This window comes from Dendronephthya gigantea, unplaced genomic scaffold (assembly GCF_004324835.1).
Source record: "Dendronephthya gigantea isolate DGI-Jeju-01 unplaced genomic scaffold, DenGig_1.0 000004F, whole genome shotgun sequence".
Lineage (NCBI taxonomy): Eukaryota > Metazoa > Cnidaria > Anthozoa > Malacalcyonacea > Nephtheidae > Dendronephthya > Dendronephthya gigantea.
Window position 1 is genome coordinate 121,719 of NW_021163014.1, and position 22,510 is coordinate 144,228.

The following is a 22,510-nucleotide window of genomic DNA, read 5'->3' on the forward strand; positions in this document are numbered from 1 at the left end:
AGAAAGAAGAAAATATTGAAAATTGTTTAACAGGTACACACATCCAGATTCATATAGTTAATTCTTTCCAATGATCATATGTAGACTTAAATGTGTCCTGTGCAAGCCAAAAAGGTCGGCATACCGCTGCAAAGTAAACACATTTCAACTATGTAAATTAACTATACTGCATCACGTATCTTACTCAATTGCATTGAATGTTTTGAGTTCATCAAATTGACCACCATGTTCAGTTGTCTCTGATGCTCTCCGAATCAACTTCTTGCACCTTTCTGAGCTGCATGGAGTGAAAACGAAATAGATCCGATAAGTGCATGTATATGATATTTATCCATATTAATCTGAAAATTGATGAATGCATGGTCTTTCGCATGATTACTAATAAGGAGATTAACATTTGATTTCTATAGTACCATCACTGCTACCTTTCGCTTGTGATTGATTCCCTCAGAGGTAGTAGTGTGGTACCTTTCGCTCAGGATTGGTTCCCTCAGAGGTAGTGGTGTGGCCATGCATTGAAAGTCAAATGTAAACCTCACTAATGTCATGCTTCCAGTGCTCTGCATCTGCTATTACGACATACCTTGCATTGGTTATCGCGGAGACTGTAGCCCATGTTCCTTCGTCTGTTCTTACGTCGCCTATTTCTGTAGCATTTTCCTTTGTTGCCTAACCGAAGTTTCAAAAGCAAATTGAAGTTTTTCGAAGGGTAAAAACATACAAGAATATCTTAGAAACATCTTTTCTAGGCAAGCCGGCAAGAAAAAAAAGAGTCCATTTCTTTGATCTGTTGCCACTTGTTTTCATCGGAAAAGATCACGATTGGAAGGGTTAGCGTCTCTTTGCCATCAGCCAAACGTTTTGTTGGATGAGGAGTTTCGTGCACAGTAATTTCTTGAAAAATGATAGCATAAATGAACTACGAGAACCTAACCATTGGAGTATAACAAATAGAAATGCGGGGATATACAGATTGAGGATGGGTCGAAGTAATTCTTTGTGTGCAAACAACAGGAAGTAGAAGAATACCTCTTGAGTCAAAGGAACCATTTCACCATTAATTGCCTTTTTGAATGCAAAGGCTGCTGACACGATATTTCATCAGTTATAACCCAGCATTCTAGTTGTGTAGCATGCTAATGTACCTTTTTTACGTCGCACATGAATTTTAAACAGTTGTCCACTTTCTGTTTCAACTATGGTGGCCGAGAACTGCCATTAACGAATCAAACACATCAAAACTTTTTTTAAAAAAAGAATTAAAAAAGAAATTCAATGGCCAAAAACTGCCATTGAAAAACAATTTATTAATGGCCGAGAGCTGCCATTGAAAAAAAAATATTACTCATGGCCGAGAACTGCCATTGGAAAAAATATATTACTCATGAAAGAGAACTGCCATTATACGCAATGCATTGTGGTATACTAAACATCGTGCTACTGCATCATCACTTCAGTCATCACCACGAATACAGAATGATATAAATTTATCACTGATAATACTTCCCAAAGATGACTGCATACTATCAGACGGACACTTGGAAAGAAGACGACTCTTTTAGACAAGAAATGACGAGATACGTCAGTCGGGGGCGGCAACGGGAAGCCATTTTAGATTTCCTAAAGCGAGACTTTCCCCAGTATGCATGGAGCATTAGAACGCTTGATAGACGACTTCGCCATTTAAATTTATTATCAAAACAGAGATGTCTCGGTGGACGAAGTGAGAAACGCTGTCCAAAAAGAACTTGACGGGCCTGGAGAGCTTTTGAGGTACAGAGCTATGTACCACAAAGTGCAACAAAATCATGACCTAAATGTCCCGCGCAATTTAGTTCATGCTGTCATGTATAAGCTCGACCCACATGGTCTGGAAGCACGAGGACCAGTTGGGGAAAAGAAGGCTTTTGCGAGTAAAGGACCTAATTGGGTATGTACATTCTCACCAAAATCTGTCAACTGTCATACACGCTGAATATTGATTCTTGTTATTAATTGCGTATGACCATATGGACAAATATGCCATTGGACTGCCTATTTGGAGTATAAATACAATTATTAAATGTTAAAAACAATTTATAAATTAAATTACTATTAATTATTAAATACTAAGTAAATGACATTGATACCAATGAATCCATCAACAGGTGCACTCATTGGATGGTCACGACAAGTTGATGGGCTACCAAAACAGCACCTACCCGCTGGCCATCTATGGTTGCATGGATACTGCAAGCAGGAAGCTATTATGGCTCCGTGTTTGGGTTAGTAACAGTGACCCAAGGATAATTGGTTGTTGGTATCTAGAATACCTTTATGAAACCAGATCAATTTCTTCAATGCTGAGGTTGGATAAGAGTACTGAAACTGGTATAATGGCCACAATTCATACATATCTTCAAAGTAGTCATGGCGACATGGATGATCCATCTGGTTCAGTAATTTATGGCCCATCAACTTCAAATCAGGTGCAGTAAATGGCTGTTTTGTACAATACTGACTTAAAAGTGATTTAACTAATTTTAATAATTTAACCCTCTTATTGATACTTATCCTGAGGATGGTCTTAATCTTATCAACTTACTAGTCTGCTTGCACATATGCAGAAAACCTTGGGGAGGCTTTTTATGCAATAGCAATTTAGTGTACATGTTCCGATGAATTGTACTTAGATTTTGGGTGCCCTGTGTAAAATATGATTTACAATTAGCTTGCATATTTTTTAATAAAGATTGAAAGATGGTGGAAGGAACTCGATGAGAGAATGGAGAAGTATTTTAAAGAACAGTTGAACTGGTTGCAGGACCAAGGACACTACAATCCACATGTGGAAAGAGATAGGTAATCTTTAATTCCATTATTGGTCTCAATGAAAATATCCATAGTGGTGGTCTTTGCAATGATTTGTTACTGTTATTTAGAATGCTATTGGCTTTCATCCTTATCCCAGTAATACAGAAACAACTGGATGTGTTCAGAACAGTCGTTTGGAATAGCCATCGAATACCATTGCAAAGAGATACGGTTTTACCCGATGGGATTCCGGATCACATATATAATTTCCCTGAAAAATATGGTCTAGAAGATTGCAGTATGTATTTTATTGTATTTCAAATTATACAAATTTAGGGGCATACAGTAAGAATGGGAGGTGGCAATGAGGGCAAATACTCCTCCCCTGCAATTTTCTTCAGTGTCCTTTTACGTTTTACCTACCATATGTAAAACAATACACAATGTACCCCTTTTTGTATATGGTTCAATTGCTTATTTTCCTTAACTTATTTTCCATGTTTTATAGCTCATCTGCTCTCCATGTTTTCACCTTAGAGTTTATTTAGTATGACTCTACTTATTTATATTTACAGGTTTACCGATAGCAGAAGAGCAGCTGAAAAATGTTGCAATTCATTCCGGTGTCCTGCAAGTGGAAGAGGATTTTTTGGATGTTGAATTCAGAAGTGTGAAGAAATTATTCCTTATGCAGATAAAGTTAAGCCGGGTGATAGTAAAAATGCATTTCTATATCTTAAAGATAAATTTTTGGAAAATGTAACTGAATAATTTTTTTTTGTCCTCTGCAGTTTTCCAAAAGTAAAAATAAAATACATGTATTATCTATATGAACAAAAGCAGTGGTGTACTGTAGTCCCTAAATTTTAACAAGGGGCATGAATTTTAGCTTGAACATGAAACATGAGAATTTTTTCCTCTTCCAGGGTCTATTAAAATGATTTTTTATTAAGTACTGCCACAAAAAAAAAATTATTTGCATGAAGCAACCTTTCCCTTTTGAAAATTTGCTAACAGCACAGTAACAGGCTTAAAGGTTACTCAGCCCCCACCCCTGAACAAAAGTATATTTGCTATTTGGCATATACATATAACAAATAGGTTATTACATCATGTTTCTACCTAATATACAATGTAAATGACATTTATAGTACAAACAGTGATGTAAAATGTTTTGTTTCATATTAAATTACAAGTACCTATTTGTTTTTTACTAAAATTTAAAGTAACAAAAAACAACACAATTGTCAATGTTCAAGAGCAATATAACACAAAGGAATTACTTCAGTACTTTCAAGTCTAAGCTTTTGCAGTAATTATTGCATTTATGGTTATCAACAAAAAAATCAATCACATTATGCGAGAGATTACCAGTGCAAAACAAGAGTTCATCATTGTCGAACTGTTCTGCAGAGGCTATTTCTGGGTCATACAGCATGTGACCTGTTCCCTGAATATCCAACACCATTAACTTGTTGGACGATTTCTCATAACTAAAATAAACAAGGCTTTCAGCCTTTTGAACCCATTGATTTGTATGATCACCAAAACAGACAGCACCAGTATTGTTGATATACTTGACGAAAACTCCAGGTATATACGGCTCAACAGTGACATGGTTGTTATTTTCAAGCTCTTTTCCAATTATACCTTTCCATATTGCAATGGTTGCCCAGAGTTATCCAATCCATCTTTCTGCACTTGCTGAGCAAGTTGATCTGCAAAATTGCGTTGAGATTTCAACATTGGGTTTTTTGCTGTGCAGGATGAGTTCATGATTTTACTTGTCGTACATGCGTTGTGTGGTTTGTGATGTTTGTCGTGCTGATGTAGTTTTATGCATATATCGCTCGTTCGTTCTGTGTAGGAAAAAATGCATGTCTAAGTGGGTAGGGCGTTTAACCTTTCCGAATGCCCACAGTTGAAGTCAATATATTGTGGGATGGTGCGGCATGTTGTTTTCAGATTGCCCGATGATTTTCAGTATTTGCAGCATCATGGGATAAACAAATGCGGCTACCCTCGTTGTATGCCATTATTATTTCGCTGCCTTTTTCATTCTTCCTGTCTTTTTTAATATTTGTCAATTGTATTGTGCATGGCTTGTCTCTGGTACATAGAATTTTACGTATCACCGCAGACATTCGTTTCGCTCTTGCTCTGCTCTTTGTTTATTTCTTTGTTCTTGCTATACGGAATTATGCCTGCTACCACTACCAGAACGAGTAAACGAGTGCAGAGGCGAGCGCAACCAACCCGACCTGGCCGACCACGACGGTCGTCATGCTTCGGTCCACTCATGGCTCCAAATACATCGGTGAATACCTTGCCACAGCCATTGTCCGCGCCAACTACTGCACCAACAGACAACACCACTGCGGGGTCTACCAACCATTTTACCCTCTCAGAAGCTACTCTAGCCCGAATAATTTCGGAAACAACGCAGGCGGTCATGGCCAACCTCCTGTCACACACCATCCCATCTACACCGCCCGAGTTGTCGACGGAGACGCGTGAATTGCCAGTGGTTGCCTCGGGTGTGTTGGGTACGGCAGACGCCACGATGCAGGGGTCGGTGGCGTCTGCTTTACTCAATATATCACCGCAGCAAACAACGAAGAAATTGAACAGATTCAAAAGCGTGCCGTGAAGATCCTCCTACCAGGAACACCATATAAGGAAGGTTTGCAGAATTAAATCTTGAATTACTAAGTGAAAGAAGAACTGAGATCTGTAAACGATTTTATAAATCTGTTTTGCAGTCCACTAGTAAGTTAAAAGAATTAATTCCGAAGCAGAGACAAATGAACTATTCTTTGCGTCAACCATGCAGTTTTGAACTTTTTAAGAGTAGGACTACGCGTCTTAAAAATAGTTTTATACCTGCATGTGGTAAAATTCGGTATGATCACCCATTTTAACATTAATATTAATAGTTAGTTTTAGTTATATATTTCTATATAATGTACACATACGTATTTCAAATATTCTAGGTAATATTTGCAAAGTATTGTATTTCTAATAATAATAATAATAAGTACCTATCGCAGGGCATGGAAACTCTACAATCAGTTTTCATCTACAGTTTTTCAATCTGCTTCAGTCAAACTGCCCATATCGCCTTCAGACTTGGGTTTATTTATCGCATTCATGTTTCAGCGCCATTATGCAGCCTCGACCACGAATACATATGTTTCTGCATTAGGTTATTGTCATACATGACCCTACAAAGGTATTTTCGGTTCTCGAAATGTTGAAAGGATATGGTAAGCTTGGCTCCGGTGTCAGACTTCTCTCGTTGCATTTAGTGAATATCGCGCACTTTTATTTAGGGCAATGTGTACGACAGCCTTTTTTGCCTTTTTGCGGGTTGATGAAATAACGAGTTGCCCACGGTCTCCAGGCGTGCTTCAATTATCTGAAGTGGTTCAACTTGTTGATAATTTGGGTAATATTTCCGGTTTGAAAATCAATTTTGCGAACTTTAAACATTCCTACAATCAACCTTGTGTTTCTCTTACACTTCATCGCCGTTCCGATATTTGCCCTGTGCAGACATTACTAGAATATTTTGCGCGTCGCGGTTTATCCGATGGCCCACTTTTTCGCACTCTCGATGGGCGCGCAGTAACATGCAGACTATTTACTGAGCATTTGGCTTTAATTTTTCGTGCATGTGGTCTTGACCCTACTAAGTATAAGAGGCACAGTTTTTGAATTGGTGCAGCTACTTTCGCTGCGGAATGTGGTTTTTCTGACGCCCAAATCAGAGTAATGGGTAGGTGGAAATCCGACGCATTCCGCAAGTACATTCGTAGTCTGAACTTATCTTCGCGACCTATGTCGCATCATATGTCGACATGAGTCATTGCCGTGCCTGGCGGGGGTTGACCTTGGCTGCACACTTCTTAGTTCCTACTTATTTCGTTATATCCCACATTAGTTGCAACCAAGATAACTACGATGAGACTCATTGGTAATCTGGCGCAATGCTGATGCAGGGTAAAGGTAGCGCTCCTCTACCTCATGTCACTATTTTCATATTGGCGACTCCGGTTGCAGATACTCGGCCGGTCAATGCACGGGCACGACTGGTTGGAGATCTGTACCTTTTCCTTCCCACGATTCTTATATGTGGGTTTCTTATATGCATGTTTTATATATTATTTGTTTTGCTGATTTTACAAGTCTGTCTGTGGATACCTTGTCATGACGAGGTGGAGTTTGTCTCCTTTACTCAAGGAGCCTTGTGGCATTTAAATTAGCCCCACATTTTCTGTGCAAATTGTTTAGTAATTGAATTTATTGTTTGTTGATTAATAATTAATTTGTTGTTAAGTAAAAATTAATAAATCGGCATGTGCATTAGACACATTGCAACACAATTACGCACGTTGCCAAAATTACTCCAACTCTGTGTCTGAGTTGTTTTTGTACGAGATCTAGAACACAGAAAACAGAGCTCCTCATGACAAGGTATCTTTTAGATATGAAGCCAATGAAGGGAAGCGATAAAGGAATTATTGGCATATCAATAAAGAATTTATTGCTTCCTGCACTTGAGACTTAAAGTAGATTAAATACTTTAGTTTTACGCGCGGGTAATTTCCCTGGAATTCTGATGACATATAGGTAACGCCTGGGAAAGCGGAGATGAGGGTCAGTATAGATAAAGAGCAGAATGTGCTGCCAACTCATTCTGCTCCTCGCTTCGACAAGGTCATATTACAGATCGAATTTGAGCCCGCCATCCTCCCTGTTTTCACGTGAGCTTAATGTAAAGGTATATTAGTATATTCGGTAGGGCGTTTAAATTAGCACCACCTTTTCTGTGCAAATTGTTTAGTAATTGAATTTATTGTTTGTTGATTAATAACTAATTTGTTGTTAAGTAAAAATTAATAAATCGGCATGTGCGTTAGACAATTATGCACATTGCCAAAATTATTCCAACTCTGTGTCTGAGTTGTTTTTGTACGAGATCTAGAACACAGAAAACAGAGCTCGTCATGACAAGGTATCATATACAGAGAAATTTGCATGTGGAGGATTCAGGGATGCACTTATTGCTGAAGCAATTTGTGGAATTTCCCCTGGAAAGTATGTGTTGAAATGGTACAAAGAAGAAAAAGTAAACTCCATCATAGAGTTATTTGAATCAACAGAAATTCACACCTGTAAGTCAGCCCAAATGAATGCGCTTGCACAAAACTTTGCAAAGGCACTTGTCCAAGAAAAGCCAGAGGCTTTTGGTGATAGTTTTAATTACATCAAAGTGTACTTTGCCAAACACAATGATGATTGTGTCACATTGGAATCATATCTTGATGGTCCATTCCATAAGTTTGTAAACAATAATGACATAATACCATTAGATGCGAATGATGAAGAGGCATCTTTGAAAGCACAATGTTTCTGCCACTATACATATGTTAAGTCAGGAAAGCAAAGGACAGTTACAGACATTCAAGGTGTTGGTTACAATCTTTGTGACCCTGAAATTGCAAGTACAAATCAGAAGGATGTTGATAATGAGAGTATCCTGTTCTGTTCCGGAAACTTATCTCTTCAAGCAAAAGATACCTTCTTAATATTTCACTCTTGTAACAAGTATTGCAAATTACTTGACATTGTTGAACAAGAATAAGGTAACTTATGCAAGTTCAAAACAATGAAAGAGTTGCATGAACATTTACTATAAAGCATTGCATTGTTGGCCAAGAAGGGTAAAATTAAAAGGTAAACCCCAACAAAAAACTTTAATACAACAAATTAAGGAAGAAACCTTTCAGCCATTTTAGTATGTCAATTTTAAAATAAAGTTAATGAGGTAACGTTCATATTAAGGTGTGTCTTTGCTTTTTGCAAAAAACATATGTTTGCGGGCGGCATGTCAGACATGCATCAAATTGGCACTTCAATGCATTAGTAGATCGAATATGGCACCGCACGTGAACATCATTTGTCTGCTCAATCCAACCAATTAGACTCCTTTTCCATTTGGTGCAAAGAAACATCTAATAGCATTTCAGAGGGTCACGCGAGGGTACTAATTCCGCCTGGAGATTAGGAATTACACCCGGGACCCAGGAAAACATAGCGGAATCCAGAGTCGCCTAAATTTGGACCAAGGACGTTCAATGGTCATGGTACTTGTCCGCATGCGCGAAATGCGAATGAGTGTAGACTGGTAATCAGCAACTTCCTGATTGGCTAAGACGAAACGTTTGTGTTTCAGTGAAAAACGTCAGCAATTTAACTGTCATTTTGCAAACTATTTTTTTAAAAAAATGTTTCGAAAACAAATATGAAATGTGGAATCAAATAACAAATAAAACACTGGGAAGAGTTTAAAATATTATCAGAACTGGAAGATCAACTCGATTATAATCCTTGAAATGGTAGGAGTCTATTTTGTTAATTTTGAGGTTTATTTTGTGTTTGGTGTACGAATACATATTATGACCTTGGTACAGTATGTCGTTTTGCTGGGTTTTGCGAAGACGTGACCGACTATTTCAGGCTTTACATCATTGTTTTAACTTCCAAAAGAGTCTTAAAAACATAATTCGGAGTTTTAATATAACAAATATAACTTCAAAGGTTTATAGAGTCGACTGCAATCACTGCATGAGTTTAATAATCGAAAAACAACATTCGACGTTCACTGCTTGGTTATTCATATTATTTGGTAACAAGTATACCAAGTGCATATGTTATCCCAGCTGTATTAAATGTGTGGAAAAGGGAACAATATAAACGATTAAGTGAAATAAATGGCAAACCAGTTGAAGTAGCATCAGACATGAGAGTGGATAGTCCAGGACACTGTGGGCTACTTGGTGCTGGAAGTACACTGGATGTAAACAGAAATGTAATTCTGGACACCCAAATAATCAAGGTAATTTGATGGGAATGCTGGCAATAATATGCTACTTGCTAACAAAAACTTGCTAACATATGTCATTATATTTATAGAGCACAGAAGTTAATGTTCGCCAGGTTGCCAATGTGAAATAGACGTATGTTCAAACATGTAGATATTGTATATAAATGTATCCATGCAACTGTTGTAACATAGAATAATCTAACTTGCATAGCCGCGGTCAGTATTTACTTTGCGAACTTGAAATAAGTGTATAAACCAGTCGGGGAAGCAAATTCTTTTCAGATGCAAGTATACACACACAATGGGAAAACTCTGCGCACCTTTTTCCTAAAATAGTAACAACCCGTCTCGAGCATTTTCTGTAAGAAACAAGACGATATAGTTTATGTGTTTGTTCCAACTGATCGTCACCAAGCGGCCAATTCTCATCTAAATATAGCAACACATCAATATCAAGGACGTCCTTCAATAGCATATTTTGCACAAAGGAAGACAGGCTTGTTATACAACTTAATTGTTCATTTTGTGCTGTTGCCGTAAGTTTATCTTTGTATTCATCGTACTTCAATGCTTTCTGGTGACAGCAGAAGCTTTCAATAGTCTTCTCCATTATCGTACATTTACCACACTTTACACCAGTGGAGGGTAGTATGACGCCAAGCATTGGCTGCTTTGAATTCTTCGTCAAATTCATCCTCTTCTGACCCAGAATCTTCACTCGGAAACGTTACTATCCGTGCCTTCATCCCCTTTATTCAGCTCAAACATGTACTGTTCAATAATCTGCTCTTTGCTGTCTTTTATTTCAGTAGTTTTGACGCTTTCTTTACTAGCCATATTGAAACGTCTATATTAGGCGAAAACAACAGCCCAGGTTGTGATGTCACACAGAAACTTTAGAATAACTCTAATTTGTTCGAAATTTAATCCAAGATGGCAGACGAGGACGCATTACACAAGTATAAACAATCGCGATTTTCTGAAGATGCAATTGTCTGAAGACTAACTTTTACTGATTTTTAATATGTTATAGGACGGGCTTTATTTTAAAGTCAAAAAAAGATATTTTGCCATTTCCCTTTAAGGTTGCTGTTTTGATGTTCAGGTGAAAACATGAGTATTATGTCCGATTTTTAGGTTGGTTGTATCTGCTTTACACAGATAATTTTTGCTCTACATTTAATTTATATATGATAAACAACTCCTATTTCACATTTTTGTCCAAATTGTGTCAAAACAGGGGACAAAATTGCAAAAAATCTAAACATGCTTCATCATCCAAAGTTTAGGGTAACTTCTTGGTGTATTTGTGTTTGGTGTAGTCTTTTAACAGCAAAACGTGCAAAAAAGTTAAATGATGAAGAAAAGCCATCCGGTATTGATGTAGAAGAAACCGAATTAGATAACCTACTGGAAGAAATACTGGAAAAGGAAACGTTGGGCAAAGAACAAATTGAGTTAGATGATGAAAATAAAGTCAAAGCTAAGAAGAGCAAACATACTGCAGAAAGTATCTATGAAGATGCAATGAAACAAATGACAACAAAAAAGCGTAAGAGCAAAAGTGAAATTGATGATCTAGGTGATGATCAGGAAGAAAATGACAAGATTCCATATAGGAAAAAGAAAAAGAAAAAGGTGTGAAGAAGTACAAGTGATGCAATTAGCTACCTGCAAGTTAAAGCAGAAAAGGAATATTCTTTAAGACTGGAGGAGACAAATATTAGAAAAAAGAGTTGGAAACAGCAGCTCAGACACAACAACAATGCACATGACACAACAACAACAGCAGAATCAAATACTGATGGAATTAATGGAGAGAAATGGTTCAAAGTAACATTAACAATGTGCTAACTTTTTAGTTATAACCTGTTGTTTGTAATATTACACTTGAATTTACTAACGTTTACAGCTAAAGTTAAACTTGTGTTACAGTTAATAATTAACAGCAAACTGTTTGTACTGTGGATAATTTAAAGAATTGCAGGGATGATAACTATAAGTTGTAATTGATTTTTTACAATACTATTTTACTCTTTAACATGTTATGCAAAGTACTCTTGTAATGTAGGTGGATTTAAATTAAAAAGGTTGAAGTTTGATTGACAATTTAAGATTCTTTTCCAAAAGTCCGCAAACTTGAAATAAGTACTGATGTCACCAAATAACCACTCCACCAAAATATTCTTACTCTGAAGAGAAGACGCCCAGGGCCATCAATCCCTTTGCAAACAGCTGTTTCAACGGCTCGACATCAATGTTATAATCTATATACTTAATCTCAAAATACTGAAGCCGGTGTAAAAGACTTCGCTCACTCCAAGCATACTGGGGATATTTTGATTCGACAAAATCAAGAATTTCTTTCCTTCGTAAATTCTGGCTTACATAATGCTTAAATAATCTTGCATTTGGCAACAATAGGCTTCCTAAAATATGTATTCAATTTTAAAATGGACTTGTTTATATTTTATTTATATTTCTTTCATTTTAATTGGTTTTTTATTTCATTTTTTATTTGGTTTATAAAGGACTTTTGAATGGCAATGATAGACCACCATAGACATTAAGGCAAAAATGTTAATTTTCGGGGTATTACCGCAGATTTTTAATTAGAAACATTGCAGGCTTGTCAACAAGCATTTTTCGCAGTTATGCAACATGGTTTGAGCCAGGGAATCCATGTAAAAAATCCCAGATAAATTTTGAATTGTTTTGCCGTCAGCGTATTGGCGTGACTTCGCTCTTTGGTAAAGTATTGGCGCATGAGCGCTTCAGTGAGTCGGCGTGAAATTTGGGCAAAGCCTATGTTAGCAAAATATAAAAAAATTAATAAAATATTAATACAGCCAGCATGCAGCAAGTGTTAAATAGTTAATAAACCTAATATAATAAAAACAGCTCATCACTATTGGCACTGAGATACTTTTCTGTTGATTGTTTATTTGCTGAATTTGAAATAGGCATTTTCGATCATTCGATTATAAATGAGAATGCTGTAATGCGATTGGTTTAAAATAATTCAATATCATCATGAGTGACCTGTGACAACGCGGGCCAAGGCACATAGCCTTCGCGCATTACAGTGGCATTTGTTCCATCGAACTCAGTAATTTGTCAGTATTAGAAGTCTTTGACCGGGCGTTCAAGTCCCTGCCAGAGAATAGGACGATTAGGTGTACAACAGTGTAAGAAGGTATTATTTTTCATGAGTATATTACATAAAATTGTTTTGTAATTTCAACCTGTTTATTGTTTGGCATGCAATATATATGATTTAGCTGTTTTCTCTTTAAGGTGATGAAAATTATCTCACAGAAGCAGCATATCAAGGAGTCCAGGGGCGGATCCAGAAGGTATTGAGCGTAGGCTCTAGATGCAGTCAGATTACCGTAAAATAATTTCAATAAAACATTAAAAAAATATTCCATTTTATCGCATGCTATTTCTGTTTACAAAAAATAATGAAAATTCGAGTAATTACAGGTCTTAACCTATAAACGTAACACGTTTCTATGTCGTTAAATGGAGCTTTACCGAAAAAAGCCAAGAACTTTCCTAAAGTACAAACCGAGGGATTAAATTCAAAATGGAAATTGATCAGAATTTTTTTTTTGCGTCCAGTGTGTACTGATACTGTCCTCGGTTCAAATTTTACTAAAAATAGTAACTAAAAAAGGCATCTAGCCAAGGGTATCTAGCCAATCATAGGTCGTGTATCTGTGAAGTTAGATATTCTTCGATACCTTGGATGTGTTTTGATTGCACAAGAAATATAGTGTACTCCCCTCATCATCTAAGCCAACCTTTCCATCCCTTCAATCAAAACGAGAAGGCAAAGCTGTTAACACAAAAAGGAAACAACTAAGTTTGGATGCATAGCTTCCAAAGAAGACAGCTAAGACAGCCCAACAACAATACGCTTCTTTAAAGAAAATTTCTCCCTCCACAAACTCTTGTAGTAAAAGTAAAGTTGTGAAAACATCTGCCATGAACCCACCAATCATAAATGTAGATGTAACAAAAATTAATACTCAAAAAAGTCATTGTCGAGATATATATAATTATGTAAACAAGAGTTTGTCCCTTACCGATGCTGAGAAGTACGAGATCCTTACCAATGGCTGGAAACCTGAATCCACGTACACCTTTCTTCTTGTAAACTCCTCAGGGACACGTTTTCAATACAATGGGAGGAATTTTTTGGTTTTGTTCCGTGTCAAAAGAGTTTGTCTCAATGGAGGAAATTTTCAATTTTGTCAAGAACATCATACTACGTATGGAAGACTGTCGTGGTCAAGGGTATGATGGAGCTGGAAATATCGCTGGGAAACACTGGGCGAAAAGCCGCATATTCCGCCCTCTATACCACGCAATATGATCGGGAATATTATTGATATTCTGTGGTATTCCTTCAGAATATTTCCGGAATACTGGTAGTATTGCATGCAGAATACGTCGGAATAAAATACACCTGATATTCCATGGCAGAATATCGTTGGAATAGCAGTTGTTGAGTTATGCGTATATTTTGCTAAATACAGCCTTGCACGTCATGTTAGTTACAATGTGATTCACTTGAATTAGTACAAAATTTTTGTACATTCATTTTATTAGACTTTCATTTCATTATATAAATGACCAATAGACCTGATAATCGTATAGAGCAAGATTATCTTTGGGTGCATAAAGTGTACAAGATTTCTCTGATATTCAGAAGATATTGTCATGCATTTTCATTGACAAATGGATAGAGGCGCGCTTGCAAAAAATGTTACCAAGTACCAAACTCGAAATTTTACAAAGGGTTAGTAAAGTAGCATATAACATGAAGAATTCTGCAACCTCCGATGTATTGTGCGTTCTACGCAAAAAGGTATATAAGATTTAGTAGATAAATTTAGCGATTAAAGCTCGCCGAGTCCGGCCGATTTCAAATATCGTTGATTAGTAAAAGTCTGTCCCTAATTACGTAATTATGTTTGGAAGTAATATTTCTCTTTGCGAATTCAAATTTTCATAACGAAATTTCCAAATGGGGTAATAATGGGTGAAATAGGTATCCTACTTTCAAAGGTGTTTATCTCCATTTTGATTGTTACTGTATTGTCCATCATCCGCAGTTTATGAGTCAACTATATATAAGCTGGTGGGAAACGATTCATGATCATGCGCACAGGCGGGCAGAAAAATTATTCCGAATTAACCAAGTTTAAAGAAATTGATTACACAAATTTAAAGTCCAAGTAATATAAAAATGCTTGGCAGAACAGATATTCCCTACCCAGATGAAACATAATGAGTATAGAAAGATATAAATATAATAAATATAATAATGAAGAAATATATTATGCTCAAACACATAATTTTTATTTCTGCTACCTTCATTTATAGATTTATGGTGAAAAGATACATGTGTGCTACATTTTGGCTTCTTTTTTTACCGCCCTCTGTATATTATACACTTCATGTATGCTCCCGAGGGAAATAGTGAGTTTTGTTTTCCGAAGAGTCTGAATGTTTAAAGAATTAAGACTCGAGGGAAAATAAAACTCATACTATTTCCCAGGTGTAGCGTACATTAGGTGTTTTGCCATAGGAAAAAAACATTCATGTTACACGACAATTTCATTTCAGAAAACTTTGTTATGACATTATACGGGCATCAATTTTTCACTTGTTTCCCTGCATGGCGGGAAACATTGCATTTATATAAAGTCATGTGATTGCGAATGAACCAATCACATTTATAATATACAGCACCTATACACAATATACACTTAATGTATGCTCCAGAGGGAAATAGTGAGTTTTGCATAACGACAATTTCTTTTCAAAAAACGTTGCTATGACAATATGCACGCAAAAAATTTTCACTTGTTTCCCAGGCGGGAAACATTGCATTTTTTGAAAGTCATGTGACTACAAATGAATCAATCACAATTAAAGTAAACAGCACCTATATAACAAATATATTTTCTTAAACTACAACTATAACTTATCTTATAAACCATAACTTTTAAACTAGAGTTAATTTTAATAGCTTTGAAACCACATTTAAAGCGAGGTTTAGACTTGCAATCCACTACCATACCACAATAAATAAAGGAAACCATGCAATCAAATACGATAGTTCTATCACACTAACTATGCAATCACGAAATCAATCGATTACTGATACCTATACTGTAGTTGTAGTGGAAATCATATCTTAGGCTATAATGATGAACATGCACTTAACTCAAAAATTACTTACTAGTAAACCAAAAATAGTATACAAAAAATCCTGAAATATAATTCTATTGCAACCTCAATTCATGCATGCACTGGCTGACTTATTAAATTCTGTCCGCAGAGATTGCTTCACAGCCCATGTAGGAACATCTTTAGGCGCTCTCTTAAAAGATAACCCAGAACTGGTTCTCTTTGTCCGTTCTTTCATAAATTCTTTCTTGGTATCCTTAATTCGACTGTCCAAAGTCCTAAGGAACTGCGTCACATTGTTCGTTCTCCAAGGCAATTCCAAGTGGCGCCAACCTTCCCCATCAGTGTCATCTTCATCCTCTGACATGTACCCTACTTTCAGAATTGCACCAAATTCTTCCAGTTCTTCCTCTGTTACAACTTTTAATCGCCTTTCCAACAACTAAATAAGTCACACAAAACAAAAAAGTCATTATCAACGGAATAAATTATATTAAACGTGTCGTTGCTTCTTCTGGAAAACGATTTTGACATACCCTTTCCCTTCTGCTTCGCATGCACATTCTTCTCTTTTTCCTTGGTGTGATGGGATTGCGCGCCAATTTCTTTCTGGATTGAAAGTGGATCTTGACCGCTTCTACACGAAAATAAGTAGCCTGCAGGCATGATCATGATCATGTGAAAGACTATAAATATATACATCATGCAATGGTCAAACTGTGTGCATTCAGACGAAACATCATGCAGGACACGAGCCAGATTTTCATATTACAATTTAGTTATCCTATACAGAAGTGCAGATATATACTTCTGCGCTTATCAAATTAAAATATTTAATATATACATCATGCAATGATCAATCTGTGTGCATTCAGACGAAACATTAGGACACGAGCCAGATTTTCACATTACAATTTAGTTATCCTATAATAGAGAAGTGCAGATATATACTTTTGCGCTTATCAAATTAAAATATTTAATATATACATCATGCAATGATCAATCTGTGTGCATTCAGACGAAACATCAGGACACGAGCCAGATTTTCCATTGCAATTTAGTTATCCTATAGAGAAGTGCAGATATATACTTCTGCGCTTATCAAATTAAAATATTTAATATATACATCATGCAAGGATCAATCTGTGTGCATTCAGACAAAACATCAGGACACAAGCCAGATTTTCCATTGAAATTTAGTTATCCTATGGAGAAGTGCAGATATATACTTCTGCGCTTATCAAATTAAAATATCTAATGTATACATCATGCAATGATCAATCTGTGTGCATTCAGACAAAACATCAGGACACGAGCATATTACAATTTAATTATCCTATAATAGAGAAGTGCAGATATATACTTCTGCGCTTATCAAATTAAAATATTTAATATATACATCATGCAATGATCAATCTGTGTGCATTCCGACGAAACATCAGGACTTGAGCCAGATTTTCCATTACAATTTAGTTATCCTATAGAGAAGTGCAGATATATACTTCTGCGCTTATCAAATTAAAATATTTAATATATATATATTTTTTTTTTAAATTTTATTTTCCCATGTACATTACAAATATTAATATTAATACATTATTACAATATAGATATTTGGGCTAGAGACCTACTAGAAACCTTTGCAGGCTTTTGTAACTAGGCCACTAGTTGTGTTCTTTTTAGATTACTTTGGTATTTACAGTAATTATTAAATGAAGATTATCAGGCAGAAGAAAAGTTTTTTATGGTATATAGAAGATATTTACAAATTTGAAGTGAAATACTGTAGTGTTTACGATATTAAGATAAAGAGATAAAGAGTTAGCATAAATTTGTACAATCACAATTGATCGGACATTGCTGTTTAACAAAACTGTGATTTCTGAAACTATGTATATGCAACTGAATTTAGCAGAAAGTGTTTCTTAATTAATAATATACATTATGCAATGATCAATCTGTGTGCATTCAGACGAAACATCAGGACACGAGCCAGATTTTCTATTACAATTTAGTTATCCTATAGAGAAGTGCAGATATATACGTTTGCGCTTATCAAATTGAAATACTTAATATATACATCATGTAATGGTCACCTTGTAAAAAGCTGGGTAGAGGAGAAGCACACGTATTAATGAAATATCTAGCTAATCTGCTGTCTTTCCTGGTTCCCAATTCTTGCATGCATGGTATAAAAAGCTACATACACAAACCTTTTGCCGTCTCAAAAGAAGTCTTTTTTCCCAAATTTTTTTCTGCGACATAAACCTCTCTTGCGAGACTCTTAATCTTCATCTGATTCGTTGGGGAGTCTGCTCTGAAATCAAAAATAAAAGGAAATCTACATCAATTAGGAAAAGGGTTTGAAACATTAGTAATCACTTTATGCGTGCACTTATACGCAACTGACTGTATTCAAGCATAACCTGTTGCCTTTCTAAAACCATTTTCTATATTTATAATATAATATACACTTGTTCCTTGTAATATACGTATAAGTATGTATTGATGATAAAGTGCATACAAAGCATATTTTCAAATTAATATAGCCACTCAACGTGCGCGATAATTAAAATGCATGCATGGCTTTCGATACAGTCGGTATTTGGGGTATTTGTTATATGAAAGACAAAAAACTGCATTGAAAAATGGGACTTAGTCTATGACAATGCTATATATGAAAGATTTTGGTTTCACCAAGGTTGTATCCCTGTAGTTCATATATAATCACCGTGCTAAACATAGCATAGAAAAATAATTTATTTGGCAAATTTAGCCCAGCCGGAAGCTATAACCAAACACAATTTTTCCCATTTTTTGTTTAGGTTCACAGTTTCCTTTTTATTCCTTGTATGCATATACGGTGACCACAGCGTTAAAATTACAGAAAGTGAACACATAATACCTTTCTTCCACGTCAAATGTTTCCAAACCGTCTTGGTCTTCTTTTTGCTCAATTATTGTTCTGATATGGCACGCCGATTGTAGCAATATTCAAACCACCAATATATATTAAATTCAATGAAAAATCTAACCAATTCAATAAAAAAACTTATTCAATTCATTCAATGCAATAGAAAACTTATTTTAATGCAATAAAAAACTTATTCAGTTCAATAAAAAATATTCAATTCAATGAAAAATTCAATTCAATGAAAAATTCAATTCAATCAAGCGCGGTCGCTAAGCAAACTTGTCGACGGTTTCCATGACAACGGCTGCCATTATTTTTTAAATCAGATCATCAGATACTAGTGGAGTTCTTTCCTTGAGTGTAAAATAGTTGTTTCATAAATCGCAATACGTATGAATTCTGCAGAAGAAACAAATATCATTAGTGACAACGGATTAGATGCAGAAATAACTGCAGAGTTAGAAGTGGAGCTACTGAATCTCTTGCTTTCTATTTTGGAAAGAATAGAGCAAATGTTGGGAAATATTGACGGTGAGGTTGATTCAAATTCTATGCTATGCCAAATAACCGTGCTTGACCAAGTTGTGAGTTTCCTTAGAGCTGTTGCTGAAGATGATGACGCCGATAGACATACTTGGGCAACTTTGGCTGGAATTTTCTCAGAATTATTAACCATCATTCAGCTCCGTCAATTTGAGTTACTAGAAAGGCCGACTGTGATTTCAATATTAAATTGCGAAGTGAGGCAAACGGGTGAACCAGGAAGACCATCATTTAACATCTCAGCAGAGATGCTAGAAGACCTGAGAGGTTATGGTTTTTCGTGGACAAAAATTGCTCAGATATTGGGTGTATCCAGATGGACTGTTCACAGAAGAGTAAGAGATATGGGCCTCACAAACTTAGTGGAGTTTACTCTAATATCTGATAATGAACTGGATGCGCTGGTTTCTAGTTACATTAATCGGCATGGGAATAATTCAGGGCAAGTATACATTATAGGATACTTACGTTCCCTTGGAATCCGTGTTCAGAGACAGCGCGTACGGGAATGCATCCCTCGTCTAAGCCCAGAAAATGTGATGCGACGGTGGGGAGCAATTGTTCACCGAAGGCAGTATTATGTCCCATGGCCAAACTCTCTTTGGCATTTAGACGGGCATCATTCGCTCATACGCTGGGGCTTTGTTGTCCATGGTTGTATCGACGGTTTCTCTAGGAGAGTAATCTTCTTACACTGTAGCACTAACAACTTGTCAGAAACAGTCCTTTCTCATTTTTTGAATGCAATTGAGGAAGATGGTGGATTATGGCCATCACGCATACGCGTAGACAGAGGCGTTGAGAATGTCCTTGTCTGTGATGCTATGGTTGAGGCAAGAGGGGAAGGGAGAGGAAGCTTTATTGCAGGACCCTCGACTCACAATCAACGTATCGAACGATTATGGCGCGATGTATTTCGTTGTGTTTTACATTATTTCTACTACGTGTTTTACGCAATGGAAGATGCCGGGTATTTATTTCTAGATAACCCCACACATGTGTTTATAATGCACTATGTATTCTTACCCAGAATCAACCAAGCACTCCATGAATACAAGAGAGCTTTTAATGAGCATGGTGTTAGAACAGCTAATAATTGGTCACCCAATCAAATGTGGCTTAATGGAATGATGAATGAAGAAAATCCGTTAAAACATGATGTCTTAGATGAAACGCCAGATGACTTGCAATATTATGGATATGATCCTTTTGCGCCTTCACCATTTGAAGACAGTGATAACAATGTTGTTGTTTCTCCCATTTATGAAACACCTGACATAGGATTCATGAGAGTTCTGCAAGTAGTAAATCCCTTAAGAGACTCCAATAATATGGGAATTGATGTGTACCTAGAAGCACTTACCCTAATTCAAGGGTTGCTGAATGCAGATGAAACACATTAGAGATAAACATTGCTAGTAATTATACTTATAAACCACACAATTCTACAACTATAGCTGTAGAAACAAATCATAACTTTTTTTATTATATACAATAGTAACAATACTCTTATTTAGTCTACATCTGATAAAACAAAGAATCTTTTAAAAATGTTTCATGATTCAAAATCTAGAGTTGATACATAATTATATAATTATATACCGTTTCTACTAACAAAAATAACAATAACACAGAAAATTTTATCTGACTGGCAGATAATTATTATACCTTATCAACAGAACACAAATTAAGCAATTAGTTTTACTGCTTTAGTTAAGGACTTAAGGTATATGTATTACTTATGTCCAAAATATTCATTAACGAAAGCCATGTCATAGAAATTAAATAGCGTATCATCATCTGGGAGACCTACTTCAATTGTAGGTCTTGGTAACTGTAATTTACTACAGCATGTATTTGCAGTAGGAAAGAATGACTTGTTTTCAGGAACTTCATAAAACGTGATTGATGGTTTTGCTAAGTATTCATAGCCTAAAAGAGGTATTTCATCATCACATGTAGCAAATCGCAATATAGTATTCAGTGAAATACCACTACGTTCACCATCTGCAAGAAATTATTTAAAATTAGAAGTGGTTAAATATTATATTAAAGTCGATAAAAAGTTAGGAGTGCATGCATAAAATTACAGCTAAATTCTATTCAAATGGCATTGAATAAATTAAACGCAAATTATATTCGGTCCCAGTAACTTAATTCTTACTTGCAACCTTTCTAAGATATTTCACAAACACTGCATAAACATCATTTTCAAATTTTCTTTTGTTGGAGCCTTCCTCGCTGAAAATGGGCTTAAATAGGTTGACAAATGATCTTAAGGTCAGGTTGGTTTGTCTGTGATTGAAGATATTTAGGAAATTTGGTAACTGCATTCCAACCTAATAAACATATTTATTCAATTAAATATAAATAATTGGCATTAACATGCACAGGCTGTCCTGAACCAAGTTGTAAATTTCACCTGATGTAAACAATAACGTGCAATCTATTTTGGTTGACCATGCCTTATTAATTGTTTATTAACCCATATTCACTTGGTTTGATAAATAGCAATTTCAATTATGAACATTTTTTGGATTAAGTACCTGATATATGCCAAGTTTTTCAAAACCCAGACGCAGTTGATGAAGACAACCATTCAGAGGAACAGAATGAAAAACAATTTTCAGGGAACTATCACTTAGAAAGTAAGGTATTTTTCCATTTTGTAATATGCTGAGTCCTAAAGACAAATTACATTGATACTTTATATTTTAGAGGCAATGTAAGCTAAATGTTGCATTGAAATTTTTTGAGCTTTCAAATTGTTGCTTTGAGTCTTTTTCTGTATTACAGTCTGAAATCATTTTCATTGGGGGTGTGGGCAAATTTGATATCTGGTTTTTAATTGCATTATAACTCCCTATATTTATATGTATAATTACCTAATATAATTCCTGCTGTACAATAGTCTTCAGAAATATATTCTTTTAAGCCATTTTTGAAGTATTTGTTATATATTTCTTGAACCACAATCGAAAAAAACTCCTTTCGAGGTCCTCCAAGGTCTTGTGCTGTCTACCAATTACATTACATGCACTGGTGAATGTTTAATGAGATAGAGTATGGGCATGTGACCTGTATGCACTGCAGGTGATGCAATGCTTTAAAGTATTTTAATCTAATATATATATATATATATATATATATATTATATATATATATAT

The 22,510-nt window shown here is 35.7% G+C and overlaps 2 protein-coding genes and 1 pseudogene across 2 annotated transcripts; 2 read left to right on the top strand and 1 right to left on the bottom strand.

The window, feature by feature from the left end:
- The first annotated feature begins 1,512 nt into the window (after nt 1-1,512).
- On the top strand, nt 1,513-3,564 carry LOC114544211 (annotated as a pseudogene).
- Nucleotides 3,565-7,984: 4,420 nt separating this feature from the next.
- LOC114544220 (eukaryotic elongation factor 2 kinase-like) lies at nt 7,985-8,440 on the top strand. The gene has a single exon (XM_028562913.1). The coding sequence runs from the start codon at nt 7,985-7,987 to the stop codon at nt 8,438-8,440; it is 456 nt and encodes a 151-aa protein (XP_028418714.1).
- Nucleotides 8,441-21,078: 12,638 nt separating this feature from the next.
- On the bottom strand, nt 21,079-22,250 carry LOC114544232. Its single transcript, XM_028562922.1, has 4 exons — nt 22,229-22,250; nt 21,890-22,026; nt 21,508-21,682; nt 21,079-21,350 (listed from the first exon to the last, which is right to left on the bottom strand). Exons 3-4 carry the CDS (start codon nt 21,674-21,676, stop codon nt 21,079-21,081), a joined length of 441 nt encoding a protein of 146 aa, XP_028418723.1. The 5' UTR covers nt 21,677-21,682; nt 21,890-22,026; nt 22,229-22,250.
- Nucleotides 22,251-22,510: the final 260 nt, after the last annotated feature.